This window comes from Ammospiza nelsoni, chromosome Z (assembly GCF_027579445.1).
Source record: "Ammospiza nelsoni isolate bAmmNel1 chromosome Z, bAmmNel1.pri, whole genome shotgun sequence".
NCBI classification, from domain to species: Eukaryota; Metazoa; Chordata; class Aves; order Passeriformes; family Passerellidae; genus Ammospiza; species Ammospiza nelsoni.
Genome location: NC_080669.1, coordinates 26,288,259 through 26,306,904, shown reverse-complemented (window position 1 = coordinate 26,306,904; position 18,646 = coordinate 26,288,259). Strand labels below are relative to the sequence as shown.

The following is an 18,646-nucleotide window of genomic DNA, read 5'->3' as shown; positions in this document are numbered from 1 at the left end:
ACTTTGATTTTATTTTCTTAATTCAGAGTGATTCTTAAATAAAATGAGTGTTCAGTTTACATACACTTATTTCTAACAATAAAGGTGAAGCATTTTTTCAATATCTTTTTCATTGACATCAATGCATTAATATGCAAGAATAGTTCTTACCATACACCTGGAATTTTTTTTCATTCATTCTGCCAGGATCTTTGAACTGTGTACCAAACATCTGCACACATCATAAATCAGTTTGACACAATATGTCTCTGTCTCGCATGCTTGTTTCTTACATATATTAACTAACTGACAAGTCAAGATCTGCCTTAGTACATTAAACACCAGATTCCTGGGATTTTTCATCCAGCAGTCTTTTCCCCTTAAGTGCTCTCAATAAATGACTTGGAATATCTGTGTGATTAAGCGGTTGGTAAATGCCTCTTAGAGTGTTATCAGCAGTACACTAACTGATGCAGGAAGTATTCATGATTGCAGCTACATAAAAATGTGCTGCATTTAAAGCAGCTACTTAAAACAAACACAAGAAAACAAGTTCATTGCCCTTCTTTTATTATTTCTGCATAAGGAATATCCAAATGGGGAGAAGGATAATTCAAGGAAAGGAAGCATGAATTGTTCTCTGTATCATGCCCTTGATGAAACTGAAAGCAATCTCAGGGCCTGAGAATGCAAACATCTGTTAAATATAAAATAAGACAGATGAGACAGGATTTGCATTCAAGTATTTACATGGTGTGTATGTAACAACACATTCACCAATTCCTCTATTGATACATTAGCCCTGAAAAAGGGGCATCAGGTAGTTAATCAGACTGTAAGAAGGGAGATACTCTACTATTACAGATATATTTTTCAAGATGCACATCCATGTTCATTATTTAGTAATGCCTAATTATAAACTGCAACTAGATTTTTTGAGCAAAACACATACCCAAATTTAAAAATACAAATAAAAGAGAACAGGAAGTGTGTGAAGAGATGCACTATAAGAAAGGACAATAAAATTAGGAAAAGGCCACATCTTTCTAGTTCAGAAACTGGTAGCTTGCTATTTAATATAGCTCATTCTCACCCCATTTTTAATAATCAATCTCCCGATAATCTATTAGAATTATATTCTAGAAGAAGATTTCTTCAATCAGCTCTTCAAAGAGGAAATATTTTGTTTAATTGTATTCCCATCTCCTCAGAAACAAAAAAAAGTCACTTTTATCTGTGTTCCACCCAGTAATATGAAGCATTGTATTTTTGGTGATTGTCCCAGGAGCACACCAGTCAAAACAAATCACACAAAACTTTTCAAAGGTCAGTTCAGAGAATTAAAGTGCATAAAGGTTATTTCTTGTGGTGCATGCTACACACACTATTCTGTGAGCAATATGAAGCTTCCCTTTGTGAAAACATGGCTGTGATTTCCAGGCTTTAATATAAGCATGACTCCACTTGTTTAACCCAAAAGACAAGTCTAGGAAAAACTGGAAGGAGAGAAATTGGTCAAGTTGCACGACCTCTTAGGTCATGATCCACCATGCTAGAATCAGTAGTTGATGTTCTAACTAGCCTTCAGTGCTGTTTGTATATAAAAAACTAATGCTTCCTAAGATATCACAGAAACAATTTTCCATGAAGAACATCTCAAAACCTTTTACCATTATTACTGAGGAGGATGAGAAAACAGACACAGGATCATTTGTGGGTACCAAGAGAGGTAGGCCAGTATCTGTAAGTATCAGAAGACAGTAAGAAAAATAGGTGGTTTTATAATCTGTTTTAAAGCCATTTTTCAAAAATAATACTGTTGTTGTAGTTATAGCAGTTGAAAACAAGATGTTTGCCATGACATACAGTCTGTTCTTTACAAGGTCAAATGATACAGTCTAGAGAGAAAAAAATACAAGCTTCCAAATTTCATGGCTTTTTCTAAGTTTTAATTTAAGATCTGCTGGGTATGTTCTTAGTCTAAAAGTTATATTTTCTCTAACAGTATGTACAAACAATGTTCAATTTTATTTTAGGCACTGCTGATACTGCAGTAAGAAATACTTGGATTAAGAATGATATCTTATGACATGTGCAGATGGCTTCAGGTTTCTTTTTAAAGGTTAGGTCACTACAAGAATAAACAAATTGCAAAATTCACCCCTAGAAATTAAATTTTAATGACACGTAGAGATTCTTAGAAGCTTTCCCAAGGAAGGTACAGATGTGGCTGTTTGCAACTGTGTCACATTACTGGTTTGGGGTATTCAATAAAATATTTATGTCAAAAACCTGCAAGGGGTTTAACACATTTCCACTCTACATTTTAAGGACATCAGAAAGAACAATTTCCAGTACCAAGCATAAATTGAACTAAACTTTAATGGGAAATAAAATGTGATTAAAAGTAAAACCTGCATTTTAGAGTGCCTAGTGACTAATTTCTCCTTGCTTATGTGACCATTAAATTCCCTTCCTTTAAGGAAAACTGCTTCTTGGTGAGAGACAGTGCTATCTAACTACGTAAACCCCATCCTTATATCACTTTTCACAACACTTTAGTCAACTGCAGGGAAATAAATATTCATTCTGTTTTCTTATCCCAGTAGCACTGTATTCCTTGTTTTCACCTTCTTCACTACTATTGTTCTAACACAGAAGACTTTTAACACAATAAATCCTAAGCATCTTCTCTGAAGTAGTTTCAGAGAGCTTAATCCTATCCAAAGAACCTGTGGCCAAACTGTATCTATTAGAGAGACTGTCTTGCCTCAGCTTAACAAAACAAAGTCTGAGAGCTGATAAGCATGGTCTTATACACTTAGGTAACCCTAAGGAAATAAGAAATATTACCTGTGCCAGAGGATAACACTGTCTCAATACCAAGCGGACATAAAACAGGACATATATTAAATGGGAAATTGTAAGCAATGATACAATTATTTGTGACACAGACTTTGAATAGAAGCAGAAGTGAGCTCTGGTTTTAATAGAGAGCTTACCTATTTCATGCAAGGTACCATAAATCATACAAATACTGTCACACTGCATCACAGCTTACAAAAGTAGAAAACATGACATAATGGTTAAGGACACTGATTTCTAACCTCTGTTTGTAACACTTTTCAGGATGCAAATCTTTACAGAAAAGCAGGAAGGAGATGCTGCATTGCCACTCCCTTCTTTCCAAAAGCTTCAGGATACAATGCATTATTAAATAGATCATCATTATGTCAAATTTGAAATAAATCTGCAACTGCCTTTGGAAGGTTTCATTTACAGTTCAGATGCTAAAATTTAAATTAGCTGCAAGTGTCTAAGGAAAATATATCCACGGATTAGAAGAGAAGCATTCCAAGGCTTTTGCTAAGAGGCAATACAGGGAGCTCTGCTATGCCATACTCTTGTAGTTTTTCAGATCACTGTTAATAGAGACTTTGAGCAATGTCAGCCAGCAAGACCAGTATATCAATTTTCTAAATATTCTTCTTCACTGGAGTAGTCATGCTCATATCTTACAGATGGATCCATTTTGTAGCTGCTAATGGCTATTAGCCATCAATGCTGGTAACTGTATTTTCCTACTATCAAAATGCTGCAGAAGAAGTGTTTGGAAGAGGACAGGCTTGAGGATTACTCACTTGGAAACCCAGCAAAATCTATAAATGTCACATAAAGCCAGATCTTTTTGTACTTGTACCTAAGGAAAAAAGATAACTTCCTTTTCTAACAAATGTTCTTTCCAGACAACAGATTACTAAACCAAACTGGATACAGAATAACCTCAGAAAAATTTGCTGCAAGAGTCTTCAAGAACTTTTGCAAATGTGAGTGGGAGACAGAATGATCAAACAAGACAAAACTAATAGGGAAAGCTCAGCCAAGAGCCTACATGCTACCACAAAGACTAGCCCAAAGTTCAATTCAAAATTTATGAACTTTGAGGCCACAGCATGGACTCCAATTGTAAACAATATACCATTTATTTCAAGTTTAGTGTTAAAGAAACACTAAATTAAATTAAGAAAATAAGGTAATTGCCATGGATTTAATCTGGGCTGATGAGAAGGGCTTTGTAGCACTCTAATCTCATGAACAGTGCCCATATAATATCCTGACATAACTTTAAAATGCACCATATCTTTCTCATGCTGCTAGCATACATTGTACTTCTACATTAACGAAACTTAAATAGGGAATCCAAGTCAGGTAATTGTTTTGCTTACCTGAAAACTAAAATTGCATAAGATATTTTGAAACCTTCCACTCATTTGTGCGAACATGTTTCTCTTCCAGTTTTAACATGACAGATACTTAGTATTTTTCTTCAAGTACCTAGCTGTCAAACTGATTTGTTTTATAATTTGAATTTTTCTTGAGGAGGCTTAGCAAGCAAGTAAAAACAAAACAAAACCCTTTAGCCTGACAGAAGAAAGAGTTTTAGATAAGCCAGCTCCTAGAAAATATGCACATAAATTAACAAATAGAATAGTTATATGGTTAATGAATAGTTAATGATTGTATAACCACTGTATGCAGTATATAAATAGTTAAGGATGGTAAAAATGACTTTATTTGCACAATTTAAAATTGCTTTTACTTCACAGTAGCTTGGTAAAGATTGAAAATTAGAAGAGTTTCAATCACAAATTAAGTATATTAATCTATAACTTGTGCTTTAACATAAAAAAGGAGTGTGAAAAGAAGTCATGTTCTTCCTGTACAGTAAGAGAATAGAAAAAGGGAATAATTAATATCTCAGACTGCAAACACAGCAGAAGTTACAAAGTTTTGGTGAGAAGGGAAATGATGTTATGGCAATCAAGTTAGCCTACAATGGAGGAAAAAAACCCACAATTTATAAAAACTATGCCTCCACAATGCCTTGACTTTTTCTTATGATTTATAACTTGATTTTTTGTTATCGACTAAGTTTTTGTTTATTTTACTAGAAAGTTAAAATCCCCCAAACAAATAAAAATCAAAAACAAACAAAATCCCAAGACATACCCCCCACAAAAAAACCCCACAACAACAAAAAAACACACAAAAAACAATCAGAGAAGGTATCACTATTCTGGTTTCTCATCAGCACCAGAGGTCTTCACCAGGCCATCATCCATGCTCCCTTTAATTCAAGAACTTCTACTTTACTGGGGTACACATGGATAGAGCAGTTGGATCCATGACCCACAACTACATTGCTTAAATATACTTTTGAAAATTTTCCTCAGGGAAAAGCAATCCAATGACCTTTTCCATTCTTTGGTCAGCAACTCCGATATTAATGCAAATTACTATTCTGTTGGAAAACAAGACTGATTTGCATTCCCTTATTTTAGAATACTGCTTAAGGATGATATTAATAATTTTCAAATTAAATACTTTGAGTTTCTGGTACCTTTTCCTAAGAGATGAGTCATTTTAATAAGATTCAATGAAAAGGAAATAAACCACTGATTATTTTTGTGAAATAACAAAATGAAATTATGATAGCGGCAAAGGGAGGCTTTTCAAAGCGATAACAGTTGCACTGCATCCAACTTGTGTATATTTTCACAAAATTCTTTCTGTTCTGCTAAATATTTGTTGTCTAGAATAGTTCTATAATTGGAAAAAAAAGCAAATTGTTCACTTTGAACAAAAAGCTGCTAACCTAGACCAAGCCCCTTCTAAGTTTAAAAATATTATTTAGATGGTCTCAGAATATGCACATTTCGCAAAACAAAACAGTGCTAAAACATAGTGTACAAAATATGAGACCTCTGACACACACATGTGCCAAGAAAAGAGTTCTGTAAATTTAGAAAAGGCATTGGAAAGTACTCCTGGTTGTTTGAACTTACCTTGCAAAATTCCATGAAACAGTACTTTATCACAGATGATATTGAATCAGTTTTTATTGTCAAAATTGTTCCTTATAATACTTTTAGCATACCTTCATGATTCAAGCCATTATTTTTATTTAAGCATCTACATATCACCGCATATTTGCAGAACCTCACATAAAAGGAGGGGCAGAAGTACATGCCTAATACAGTTTAATTTCCCTTTTGCCATATCCACTTGAAGAAAAATAAATGTACTGTCAGACAAATAGGCATCACTTTGATTCCACTTACCACTGGCTGATTGCAAAGGTAACGGCAGAGTTCTCCAATGTACTGGATGACAGTCACGTTGTACTTTCTGCAGTCATTCCAAAACTGACTAGCTGAGAACTTCTTTTTTAACACACAGGTTGCACCTTTATGGAAACAGTAGGGAAAATGAAATTAGGCAATTGCTCCATGTGGCAGCTTAGCTATAAGACAGATCATCTGAGGAACTAAAACAGCCTTGCTCAGAGAACTATGCAGTATTTAAGCTGTTTTATTTGAAGGTATGTGTTCAAACCTGGTAGGCAAAGAAGGCAGAGGAAATCAGCCTCCTGGCTGAGACAGCAATGTAATAGATCAGAGCTTAAAAACAAGTCAGCTTCTCTTCTTACAACACTGTTGGTGTTGTAACGTATTTTAAGAGTTTAACATGAACTCTTGTGTTCAAGCATTTCAAACTGAAAAATCCAGAAGATTCAGGCTGATTAGTAAATCAAGTGAGTATCACTGAAGCCTTATTTCTCAAGAAAGTATTCATTAATGCTGATTCATAACTGTATTATTAACCCATAATAAAATTATTTTTCCCTTGCTCTGACTTGAACTTGACCCATAAGGAAACAAAGTATTTGTCATGGAGTTCCAAATAAATCTTTTAGAAAAGAGCCATTGAGGACACCTACATTGTCTCAGTAATACATCTGATTTTTTGCCAGTGTTAAAACACAAAAGTAAAAGTACACAAATCAAATGGATAAAAAGTCAAGGGATTTAAAAATACATGAAAAAGCTTTCACAGTCAGTAGTAATCAATGTATTTGTCAATATTTTAAGTTCACCAAATACATTTTAATTCTATTCTACTGTACTTAGTAGTACATACACTAATGCACCATACACACTGCCAAAATACTGTATATGTCCTTAGCCTCCTTTTGACCTAAATATGAAGAAGTCAAAACATTTGTGATGCAAATTATGACAACTAATTCTTCACCACAAAGAGAGCTTGTAGAGATCACTTGTTAGTACAAAACATCCCCTCTCCCCAAAATACAGTTATTCCAAAAAAGACTACTCACTGAATTTGAGCAAAGCATTAGCTTCCCTAGGGCTAGTGAACCTAAGCATGTTTTAGACATTTTTATAATAATTCATTCTCTATTAACAACAAAAGCAAACAAGCCTTACCCAGCTGAATGCATCCACCAATGCCAAGAAGAGAAGCTGCACTGTGATAAAGGGGCAGAGTAATATAAATGATGTCTTCTGAAGTAGCACCAAAAGCCCACAGTCCAGCAGCTCCTTTAAGAACCTGTAAATGACTAATGACTGCTGCCTTTGGAAGACCTGTAATAAAATCAAAATAATGCACTAAAGCATTTCTTAAATGGAATCTGTATGAAGTCTCTAAAATCACAAGAGAGTCAATTTTTACTTCTGTAATCAAATTGTCAACCATCTTTTTAGACGACCTAAATAGACAACTGTCTGTTTAATACAATGTTTATATAAAGATTAACCAGTTTGTAACCTCATCTCTTTGCTATTTAGTTTGATGTCACAGTCATTCAAGTAATTGGAAACATAAAGAAACTCACTGGTTTGCTGCTAGCAAATTATAGAAAGCAAAAAGGGACAAAAAATGTACTGTAGATATGGACCTCTTTTAACATAAAGAGGCATCACACCAGATCTTGTTCAGGCAAGAGTCATAGTGATAGTAAGGCAAATAAGAAAGGTATGGGATCTCCATGGAATAGGTCACACAATGGGTGCTTATCTAAGAATCATACATCTTCCTATTTGTTTTAGAACTCTACGAAGCCTATGACGAATTAACAAAAAAGAAAAAAATTTGTGAGAAGACCACATCAGTTAGGTTCTTCTGAAAGAGTTTGCCCAAGTTCAGCACAGCACTTGTCTTCAGCAACATGCAGACTCTCAGGCAAGGGCTTCTTGTGCTACTACCCTTCACCTATTAATCTGAGTAGGGGATGTGATCTTGCATAATATTTGTGTTCTCAAACACACACACAAATTTCAGGCTGAGTCAGGCTGATGATGAACGGTGAGAACAGTTCAATACTTTAAAAAATATAATGATTCACAAAGTTTTCTCACCTATTCTGCAAAGCTATGGTTCATTTGAAGACTTAGCTAGAGCTGGAAGTATAATCTGTGGAGAGCTGAGCTACCCTCCAGGCTATTCCACTTTTCAACACTTAAGTGAAAAGGGAATATGCCTAGGTTGCCAATAAATTGCTTATAGTAAGAAGTTTTCTACAGTCTTGAGTTTTTACTTCTGCCTTTACAGACAGATTACTACAGACTGTGCAAAACACTCCTTTCTTTTAACTAAGATTATCAGTCAAAACATGTGAAAATGTTCAGTAACTCAGAATTAGTTATTCCATACTCTTCAGACTACACAAACCTTATGATATTAGTTACATAGTACATAATAGAAATTCAATGTAAATTCTTGTATTTCATACAAAGTTTCAGAAATATTTCAAATTCTACCTGAAACTTGAGACTTCACACAGATACTTTGATTCTAATTGTAAGAACAAAATCATCCCATCTGGATAATTCTGTAATTTTTTTAAGCTAATTTAACTCCCAACTCTTAACAAGCAAGCTTAAGCATATTTCTATTAGTAGAATTTCAAATAAAACCTCTTCTCTTGACAATATTTATAACTTCCTAACTTATTGGAGACTGATGTTCTTATCTCCTAATTTTTCCTAAGAACCTGAAGCAAATAAATAAAATTATTATTTGTATGAAGGAACAAAGCCTCAAACCACATAAGTATTTTCAATCTTCATGTGGCTAAAACTGTTGCATTCAATTGAATGAGAATGCCAATCCACTCAGCTTAAAAACAATGCTGCCTTTCATGTCAGTGATCAGGTTTTTTTAAGTATTAGCTTCTTAGCTGCTGGAGCACAATTCAGACATCTGTTTCTAAACTAAAAGGCTAGTAACTTAATCCTATTTTCTGTCTCTACAGTGACCTGCATAAAACACAACTTAATGTAAGAAAAACAAATGTCTATTTGAGTGTTTCAAGATTATTTTTTAAAGTTCTAGGTAAAAATCTTAATAACTTTAGCTAGGGAGTGTTATGTGGTCACAAAATACTATCTATTATGATTGTAAACCGACCAAAAAAGCAATGTTTTATAAACACCTGATCTGTGAAGTAATAAGAGGTAAAGCCTTTCATTGTATTTGTACAATGTGGCAGGAAAAAATAAAGAAGAGAAACCCATAAACCACTGAAGAGAAACCCAATATGAGCAGTTTTCTATAGTAATGCTTCTAGATGAGAAACATGACATTTTGCTATTGAGATACCAGAGTTTCAGAAAAATCAAGTTTCTAGATGCAAGCTGAAGGAAAACATGGACTCTTTAGAAGATCTGTACCTGTTGTTCCCGAAGTAAATATATATAACACAGCTGACTTGAGAGTGTTGGCAGAGCATCGATTAACTGGAACAGGGTCTTCAGATGCGGCTTCTATTTTGTCCAAAAGGGTATGCACATTTGGAAACGTGGAGTCCTTGGCCATTATCCAAACACTAACATCTTTTTGAAGTTTAGGAAGAATTTCTTCCAACGTCCCAAGCAAATCTTAAAAATTAACATGAAATGATGTTAATTCCATTATGCCTTCATAAACCTAGATAATAAAGTATTTTTTCTCTTAAAGTTTTACTTTTTATAATAGAAAAAGAAATGCAAGTCACCTCCATGGATATAGATTCAATAAAATAACAATGAACTAGAATGAAAATCCACTGAAAACAAGATATAATATGCTAAAAATACCACTGATCCCATCCCATAGTAGAATGGTCAACTAGCTGTCAAGGCAAACTTGTGAGCCGTGATTATTTGCTCCTATTGTCCACATGATTTTAGGTAACACTTAGTCATTGTTAAGACTAGAATGAAATGTGGTTAAGTTTCAACTTCAAATAAATCTTGAAGAAATCCATTGAGGCAGATATATGCATAACTGATAATTACAGTACAGGTTTCCTTGGATGCCATCAACAGCAATCTCCTTTTGAGAACTAATTTCTTTTCAAAAGCACAGAAGTGACTAATTTAAAAAGAAACAGCAGTTTAACTAAGTTCTATTCCGTTGGCTTATCAGGAAAGAAACAGTGAGAGCAGTTCCCAGAGTAAATAAAAAAGAAAATATATAGAAGATATAATCCTTAAATAACCTATTTGGTATTTATATTTTGAAGCATTTTTACAATGTCACTTTCTCAGAAAACTGCACAGTCGTTAAAGTACTAATCCAGGAAACATACCAAGAACAGGAACAATACTGTTTCCAGTAGAACTCATTTATACCTTAGGGCTTTGATACATCTCAGTCTAAGTAATTAATCTTACAAATAAACCTATGGATATAAATTTATTTTATTATCTCAGTTCTTATAATAAATAAAGTTGAATAAATTTGAATAAACAAAGTTGACATGACTCACTCAGAACCTCACAATGAGGCATTGCCAGAGCCGGCATTTGAAATCCTGATGTCAACTCCAAACTCACTTCACAAATAATAAATATGGATACCATATGCATAAATTTTATGCCAAAACAACTGAAGATTTTTAATCTTTTAGAAAGCTGCTTTAATAATGATAAACTGATGTAGTTATTTTAATTAATAACACACAATTGCTATTACAGATATACTGCCTACTATCATCAACTAAACATGTTTTACAAACCCAAAGCCTACAGAGTACAAATTTTATATATTTTATGAACATTTAGCAAAGAGATCTGACGTAGTCTAACACTAAAAATTTTGTTTTCTAACTTTCCTAGTACTGCAGAATGATTTCAGGAAGAAATCACCCAAATAACTTTAAATCTGAAAGATGCTGTTTGAATCACTGGAGTACAGTCCCACTATAGACAGCAACAGAGTGAAAAAATTAGAACAAAAAATAATATCAAGAACAGTAGTATTAACTTCAGGAAACCTGATGCCATGAATGTCAAGGTTCCTTGGCATGTCAATTCTGTCTAGCTGTGGTATTATGGAATTATGGCATATTTTTGAGCAATAAATAGAAAAATACAACTGTACTACTTCTAACACATATTAATCAATGAAGTGTCATGGAATAACTATGTACATATTACCATCTCATACTGACTTTGTCTTCCTATTATGAATATATGTCTCTCAAATATACTAAGGAGAGCCTGTGTAGAACCTAGCAAAAGAAACAGAGGTGTTGGAAGTAGCTGGTGTTCTATTTCTGTTTTCAAAAGTAGAGAATATAGATTCTCCATCATTCTTTATTAGTGCACTAGCTTCACCTACAATGCAAATCTGTCAAAAAGAAGAGGATTTCCCTCTTCTTTTTCTTTTTTCCCCCTTTTTGTGCGGCAAAGGAAGAAAGATAGGAACTATTAATTTCAACCCTGCAGATGCACTCATTTAAGATTCAAAAATGACATGAGGACACAGTTCCCTTTTGGTAGACTGAAACATATCTACCCAAAATAGTTAAGATTAATCATCATATTAAACATACACACTTGTAATTTTTTTCTCCAAACACTCACTCTTAAAACCAGTGGCTCTGGAGCTTTTTACTGCTATTGAACAATTAAATGATTACACAGCATAATTTTTCTTCTGTGCTCAGGAATCTAGTACTTGGAACAATACATGAACAGCTTGTAATTAAAAGTTATCGTGAAACAAACTTCTCAGTAGATAGCACAGAACAGAATAAACAATAAATTATTTCTTGAATAAAAAAAGGTAAGTTAAAACAGCTGTATTTAAAGTGTCAGAAACTGAAAGTTACTTCTGGAACACACATGAGATAGGATGTTTGGAGATGACTCTCAGTTGTAAAAACATATTTCCAAATAATAGTTCTAATGATCGTCAATTAACATTTTGTTCCCCAAACAGAAAACTTCTGTGCCAGACATTGTGTAGGGCTGTCTAGTCTTTACATATCATCTTTTCCACCTGTCAGGAAGACACAGCCCTGTTGGAAGAGCTATAATTTGTATATTTCTAGAGGCACCTTGTATGTGCACCTCATACAGAAAAGCAATTACAGTAAAGCAATTCTGCTATTTAAACTTGGAGTTTTACCCAAGTAATACTTATTTACTCTTTACACTACAAAAGTATATTCAGATTTTGGGTTACTTGTTTTGGGAGAAAGATCTCCTCATAGAAAATTTGGCAAGTTCCATCTGTACTGTTTACATGGCTTGTATACAAATGTTTGCCATTTGCTAGTTATTTGGCTTCTACTGGGAAAAAATATCTGGAATTTATCAGGATGGATATGTTTTTTGCTTTTTTTCTTGTCTTACTTTTAAAGCATCATTCAGTAAAAGTTTGTGAAACTGTTACTTTATATTCGCATGAATACATAACTCAGTTACATCTTTTGAGAAAGCAAGGAAAATATGTTTTGAACTACTGTCCCAGGCTTCCCATTGCACAAAGGTTTTTTATGTTATTTTCTAGCAGAGAGATCATGCAGGCTGTTGGCAAGGACACAGTCCCACGCTGATGAAAGGAATACATTAGATTATGAGATCAGTTTGTACTGAACAGAAAGTTACTCAGAAAGAAAACTCCAAGAAATGGGTCTTACATAACTTTGATGTGTACCCTGGCTGATATGTTCAGGAAGTTATATCAAGTCCGGACTCTTCCCCACACTGTCTGGCCTCAGAAAGTAATTGTTACTTGTACTTGATCCCCCAAGTGACTCAGCATGGCTTCTCACAAAGTAATAATAGCAGAAAAGTCAGATGTAGCTCAGGATCAGTGCTGGTGTCTTGAAGTGCCACTGAAGGCAGTAAGAATAACAAAATAGAAACCACTTTGCAAATCACAGTCAGCTCTTTTTTACCCCCCAAAGACCATCTGGGACAAGACACAGACTAGAGTAAGAGCAAGTAATCATAAAGATATGGTGTCTAACAGAGCAGGTGTCTTCCACAGTCCTCTTCTAAATGTTTAGGTCTAAATAGCTTTTTATTCCAAATGGAAAAGAAAAGGTTGTTTCCATACAATCCATTATTTTTTTCATTCAGTGACTAACATGACAGATGAGACTTCTAGTTGTATGTAACATCAACTGACTTTAATTTACAAATTCAAAAAATACTTTGCTTACTGTCTTTCTCCAGGATTAGACATGCTTCTGTAAAGCTCAGAATACACCCAGCAGCAGCAGCAGAAAGCACTGCTAGTGCCTCAAGAGTAAAAACTTCTGGCCAGAAAAATGCAATACAGCTGAGAGACAAACCACTGTACAGAACTGCAAAATCACAAGACGGCTGTGAATAGAACGGGCCCTCTGGAGGTCACCTCGGTCCGATCTCCCTGCTCAAGCAGAGCCACGTAGAGCACACTGCCCACACGTGTCCATGCAGCATGTACACTCCTTTAATAGCCTCTGTTACCAGGACTGATGTAAATCAATCTCATGGAGTTTAGAAAGCAATCCTTAACAGCTGAATCCTTGCATCAGAAGTCATGATGGCAATCTGGGATGTCCTACTCTGGGCTGAATTCTTCCCAGTAGGAACAGATTAGAGATGCCCTGGCAAATAAATTCCATTTGTGCATTTCTCATGGTTCACTGAACTGTATGTGTTGTTTAGTAGTATTGCTGATGTAGATACTGCTATAGATACAATGATAGAACAGATGCAATGTAATCCCTTCTTCAAGCAAGTTTTCGATCAATAGAAATATGCACCAAAAAGGACATAACACCTTAAAAGATGTCTTCATTTTAAGCAGCGCCTCCTCTGTTTAACCAGAAGCTTATTTAAACAACTAAGGGTGGCATAGTCTGGTAACCTGTAGTAAGAATGAACAGCTTTAGAGAGAGAAGAACATAGTTTCTTTCTTTCTCTTTTACAAGTTCCTCATTGACATAAAAGTTAGTTAACTACAGTTTTATTAAAAATGCAGTTTGAAACTCTAGCTTTTGAACCTCTTTCAAGAAACATTCCCCAAAATGGGAGTGGTGGGAGAAAATGTTTCTGGGAATGGAAGTGTGAAAAGGTTAAGCAACAAATTAAAGCAAGAGCTAAATATTCTGGGAACAAAGACAAATGAGAGAAGTTAAAGTAAAAAAACTCTGTCTCTCTGACACAAAGGCAAATGGAAGGAATAGAAAGACTAAATATTGGCAAATAATAGAATCCATATTTGCCTTTTAGCCAGAGCCCGGACAAGAAGACAAAAAAATTTACTTGATTGCACTAAATTAATTAAAAGACCATCAGTGTCATAGAAAAAAACCCCACACTTTAGAGATAGCCATTTCATATAGGAAACCAACAAGAGAAAGAAATCCTGAAGTTTTTATAACATATCTGGGGCTTTTTATAACATATCTGAATAAAACATTCAGTTGCTGAGTTCATAGAATACATTAAGACAAAATCAAATCCACAAAACTTAAATACTACTGAAACACTCTGAACTAAAGTTAGAAAAAGCAATCCAAGTACAAGTTAGAAAAAGCAATTGTCAGATCAGAAGAAAGTCTGATTCCAAGTGCTGAAGCAAAGACAATACTAATTGGATGGGCTTACCAAACCACAATGCCTGACAAATATGCAGGCACACAACAAAAGTTAGGAGTAAAAAAAGGCATATGAGAGTGCACTTACAAGAGGCAACATGAAAAATGGAACAAGGTATGGAAGACAATGCAACCATAAATAATATCAAACCTAATTGTATGGAGGTATCACATTTGTAAGAAATAAAAGCATTTTTGAAAATGAGGTACAAAAAATCTTCAAGATGCAATCATCTCACACAAAAGGAGGCTACATCAACAGTCTGAGCCGGGAAGATTTTGCCATAAACCATCATCAGTGAGAATTGTTTCAGGCAGCAGCTGAAGGTTCCCTTCAGCATAAATGAAACCTTAATATTAACTAGATATGCAGTAAGATGTAACAGTAGAACCTGTACATAGGCTCCTGTTTTAATGTGCTGTTACAGACAAGAATTTCAAGAGCAAATTTGGTCTTGCTGAACACAGGGAGTAAAATTGTTAAGGGGATAATTTCTCCCGTGCTGCAGTCCATGAATAAGACCAAAGGTCATCCAAAACACTGAAGATATAGTTTCTAACCATTGCAAGAAATAGAATTGCTAAGTTAACCTGCATTTCTTTGTGGACGGTAAAAAACCTACATAGTTTTAAAAGAATTTCACTATTCAGAAATACTGCCATTACATACTATTCTCTGATTTTAAAAAAACAGTCTCAATTGCCAGACATGATGCCTGTCTATGGCAATGACAAATATTAGACCACAAGTGGATTGGTTGTAGTGTAAATGCTTCGTAAAAAAATATATACCATGTTCAAACTATCCACAGTTCTGTGAAAATGGTGCCACAAGGGGAAAAGGAACAACTCTTGTTTATTGATGAGGAAGAATCCCTTGATAGTCACAATAACACTGAACAAAAAGATGTTTAATAGATTTCTAAGAATTATGTAGCTGACTGTGTAATCCCACTGTTAAACATTGCTCTGAAATTTTTATGAACATCAGGGGGAAATTATTATCTATAACAATTAGGTTCAATACGTTTCTTTCAAGAGTGGTATGAGTTAGGCCTCACAGCCACTGGTCTGTGTATACACTTTCAATTGCCAAACCTGGACTCCGTTGGAGAGGCTACTGTATGATATGGTCAATAGCTGAGGACACAGCAACTTTAACTTCTTTCACAGATAAAAACAAAAAGAGCCTCTAAGTCCTGAAGGCTCATGGGACCAGCAAACTTACAGCAGAAACTAAAAGCCATTAATAAAGTAAGAAGTCCAAAATGTAAAATACCAGCTGAGAGACTAATTTGTTGGTATTTGTGTTGTATCAGCTGTCTGCACACAGCTCTTCCCTTGTGAGCAGAGGCAGAATCCCAGAAGAACATAGTTCAACACAGTTGCTCTCACTATCAGCTGCTGGTAGCAAATTAAGACCCGAGAAACACAGTTCCCAGCGCTGCTCTGCAAATGCGTTTTTCATCCATTAGTTACCTCTAACTTAAATAAAAACCTCTCTCAGATGCAAGCTCTGATACAAAGTTTCTCCCTTTCCACAGTCAATGAGCAGAAAGTTCCTGAACATGAATTCCCTTCCTCAATCCATACACTCAAAAGTACATATTCATAAGAAGAAACTAAACAAGATTTTTTTTAATTAAGAAAGCAAAATGAAAAGCTGTCAGTTCAGAACTCTTGTTATCATGTATGTGGATTATATTTAAATTGGTTTTGTTTTCATTGGCTTGTTCTAATTACCAAACATCTTAAACTAGGAAATCATATAGGATCAGAATTAGAAGATTTATAATTTAAGAATATGCAAGAGAAAAATTTTTGAAAACACAGCTTTATAGCAGTAGATATCAGATGGAAGAAAATTCTATCATTTAGGTGTCGTGGGTGTAAAACCCCACAATTTGTGTAACAGTATTAAAGCAAGAAGGTGTGCAACAGAAAAAAGGCAAAGGAGACTTGAAACAACACTTTTAAAGAGAAGGGACAATATGAGACAAATAATATGCAATATTTAGTTATATTTTCTTCCAATCAAGTGTCAAGCTTCTGTGTGGTCTTTGAGCCTTGCAGGTTCACTTTCACTTCATCATAATGAGTTTTGGCAAGTTAATGTTTTGGATCTGTCTTCAGTTTATACAATTAACCCCAATTTGAACATACAATGAGCAGGATGCCTACAACAAGATTTTAAATTCTTTTGAAGTATTTAATAAAAATGTAATACTCCAGAAAGTTGCACCACACACACTACCTATTCAAACACAGCAATTTCTTCGACAATCCAACACCAATAGTAAGTTTGTTATTATGAATCAACCTCCTATGTACTCTATTTCCAAAATTTTATTATTGTAAAACTGTCGTACCTCTGCAAACAATTGAACAGCAGAGGCTGTACAGTCCAAGTTTAGACCTTCCAGTTTTGCAGTGTGTTTGATCAGTAGAAAGATGGGCAGGTAGTACAAGAGAATAAAGTACATTACTTAAGTAAGATTAAATTTGACTGTTTGAGAAGTAATGGAAAATTATTCTTAATGGGTAATTTTAATGCTTTCAGAGACACTTTTACTGACACAACTAAACACTCAGAACAGGCTGTACTCAGATGTGGAAAACTCTCCTGTAATACACATTCTTTAATAAAAAGTTAAATGGATGTTCACAAAGCAGAAATATAATTGATTCTGCCAGAGAGGCTGAAGCTTTATAACATTTTGAACCCTTCTCCAGCTCTGTATTTCTTTCATTCTGTGAACATTTCTAAATCAGGTTTCCAACAAACAATATGGAGGGCAGGTATGTGGGAGACGTGACATTAAAAGCTTTGGATGCAGGAATGAGGAGTATACCCTACCTGCTCCCACAACCAGTAGCTTGGGCTCACAGCTACTGACACAGTGCAGGAGAGATCTGAAGCGGACATTGAAGTTGAGGAATGCCACCACGCAGCCCAACTTGGCCAGTCCAAACCACACGTGGATGAAGTCTGGCTCGTTCCCCATCAGCAAGGCCACCGTGTCCCCCTCCTTCAGAGCCTCGTGCTGCAGGAAGACCTGTGCTATCCTGTTACTCCTCCGGTCCACATCTCTGTAGGTGTGAACGGTCCCTTCGTAGATGAGGAACGGTTTGTGGGGCTGCTTCTCCGCCAGCTTCACAAACTTGTCCAGGACAGTGACAACCCTCCCCTGCAGCCGGTACATCTCCATTCTCGCGCCATAGGTCACCACTTTGAGCAGGTATCTCAGGTCCGCCCAGAAGTAGGGGAAGAGGAGTTTCTGGATGAAGTGCAAGGAAAGAATCCCGACAGCAGCCCCCGGTACCCAGGAGGGCGGCACTGGGAGCGGGTAAAGGTCGTCCCAGCCACGCATCTCTCCGCAGCCAGGCCGCCGGGCACACAGCCGGGCAGGGCGCGGAGGCGAAGGCCGGCACGGGCTGAGGCTCTTCCCGCCCTCACCCCGTCCACAGAGGGACGCCCGGGCCAACACCGCTCAGGAGCTAGGGAGACAGGGAGCTCCGACGGCACGGCACGGCACGGCACGGCACGGCACGGCACGGCACGGCACGGCACGGCACGGCCGGAGCTCCCGCCCGCCTCCGCCTCGCCGCACCTGCGGGACGGCCCGGCGGGAGCGAGGCGGGAGTGCCCGCGCTGCCCGCGCACGGCTGAGGCCGGACACCTTCTCCCCCCTGGGCCCTGGGACTCACGCACAGCACCGGGCTGCTGCTGCCGCTGCTGCTGCTGCTGCTGCCGGCGAGGCGGCGGCGGCCTCTCCCTGAGCCGGTTGCATAAGGCGCGATCTCCCGCTCACGCCCGCCGGCGGCCGCAGCCCGGGGCTGGCTCCCGGGGAAGGCGGCGGCGCAGGAAGCCTCGCCCCGGGCCGAGGCGGCGGCTGAGCGAGCTGCGGGCGCGGGGAGGGCGGAGGGCGGCGCTGGGGG

The 18,646-nt window shown here is 36.6% G+C and overlaps 1 protein-coding gene across 2 annotated transcripts in view; it reads right to left on the bottom strand.

Annotated features, from left to right (window-relative positions):
- SLC27A6 (solute carrier family 27 member 6) overlaps window positions 1-18,379 on the bottom strand; it is a 40,075-nt gene extending 21,696 nt beyond the window's left edge. For both annotated transcript variants that reach the window (XM_059492880.1, XM_059492881.1), the window contains exons 1-4: window positions 17,565-18,379; window positions 9,516-9,722; window positions 7,269-7,427; window positions 6,102-6,226 (exon numbers count right to left, since the gene is read on the bottom strand). In XM_059492880.1, coding sequence (XP_059348863.1) covers window positions 6,102-6,226; window positions 7,269-7,427; window positions 9,516-9,722; window positions 17,565-18,078 — 1,005 coding nt within the window. In that variant the 5' untranslated portion in view covers window positions 18,079-18,379. The remainder of the gene's footprint in view (window positions 1-6,101; window positions 6,227-7,268; window positions 7,428-9,515; window positions 9,723-17,564) is intronic.
- Window positions 18,380-18,646: the final 267 nt, after the last annotated feature.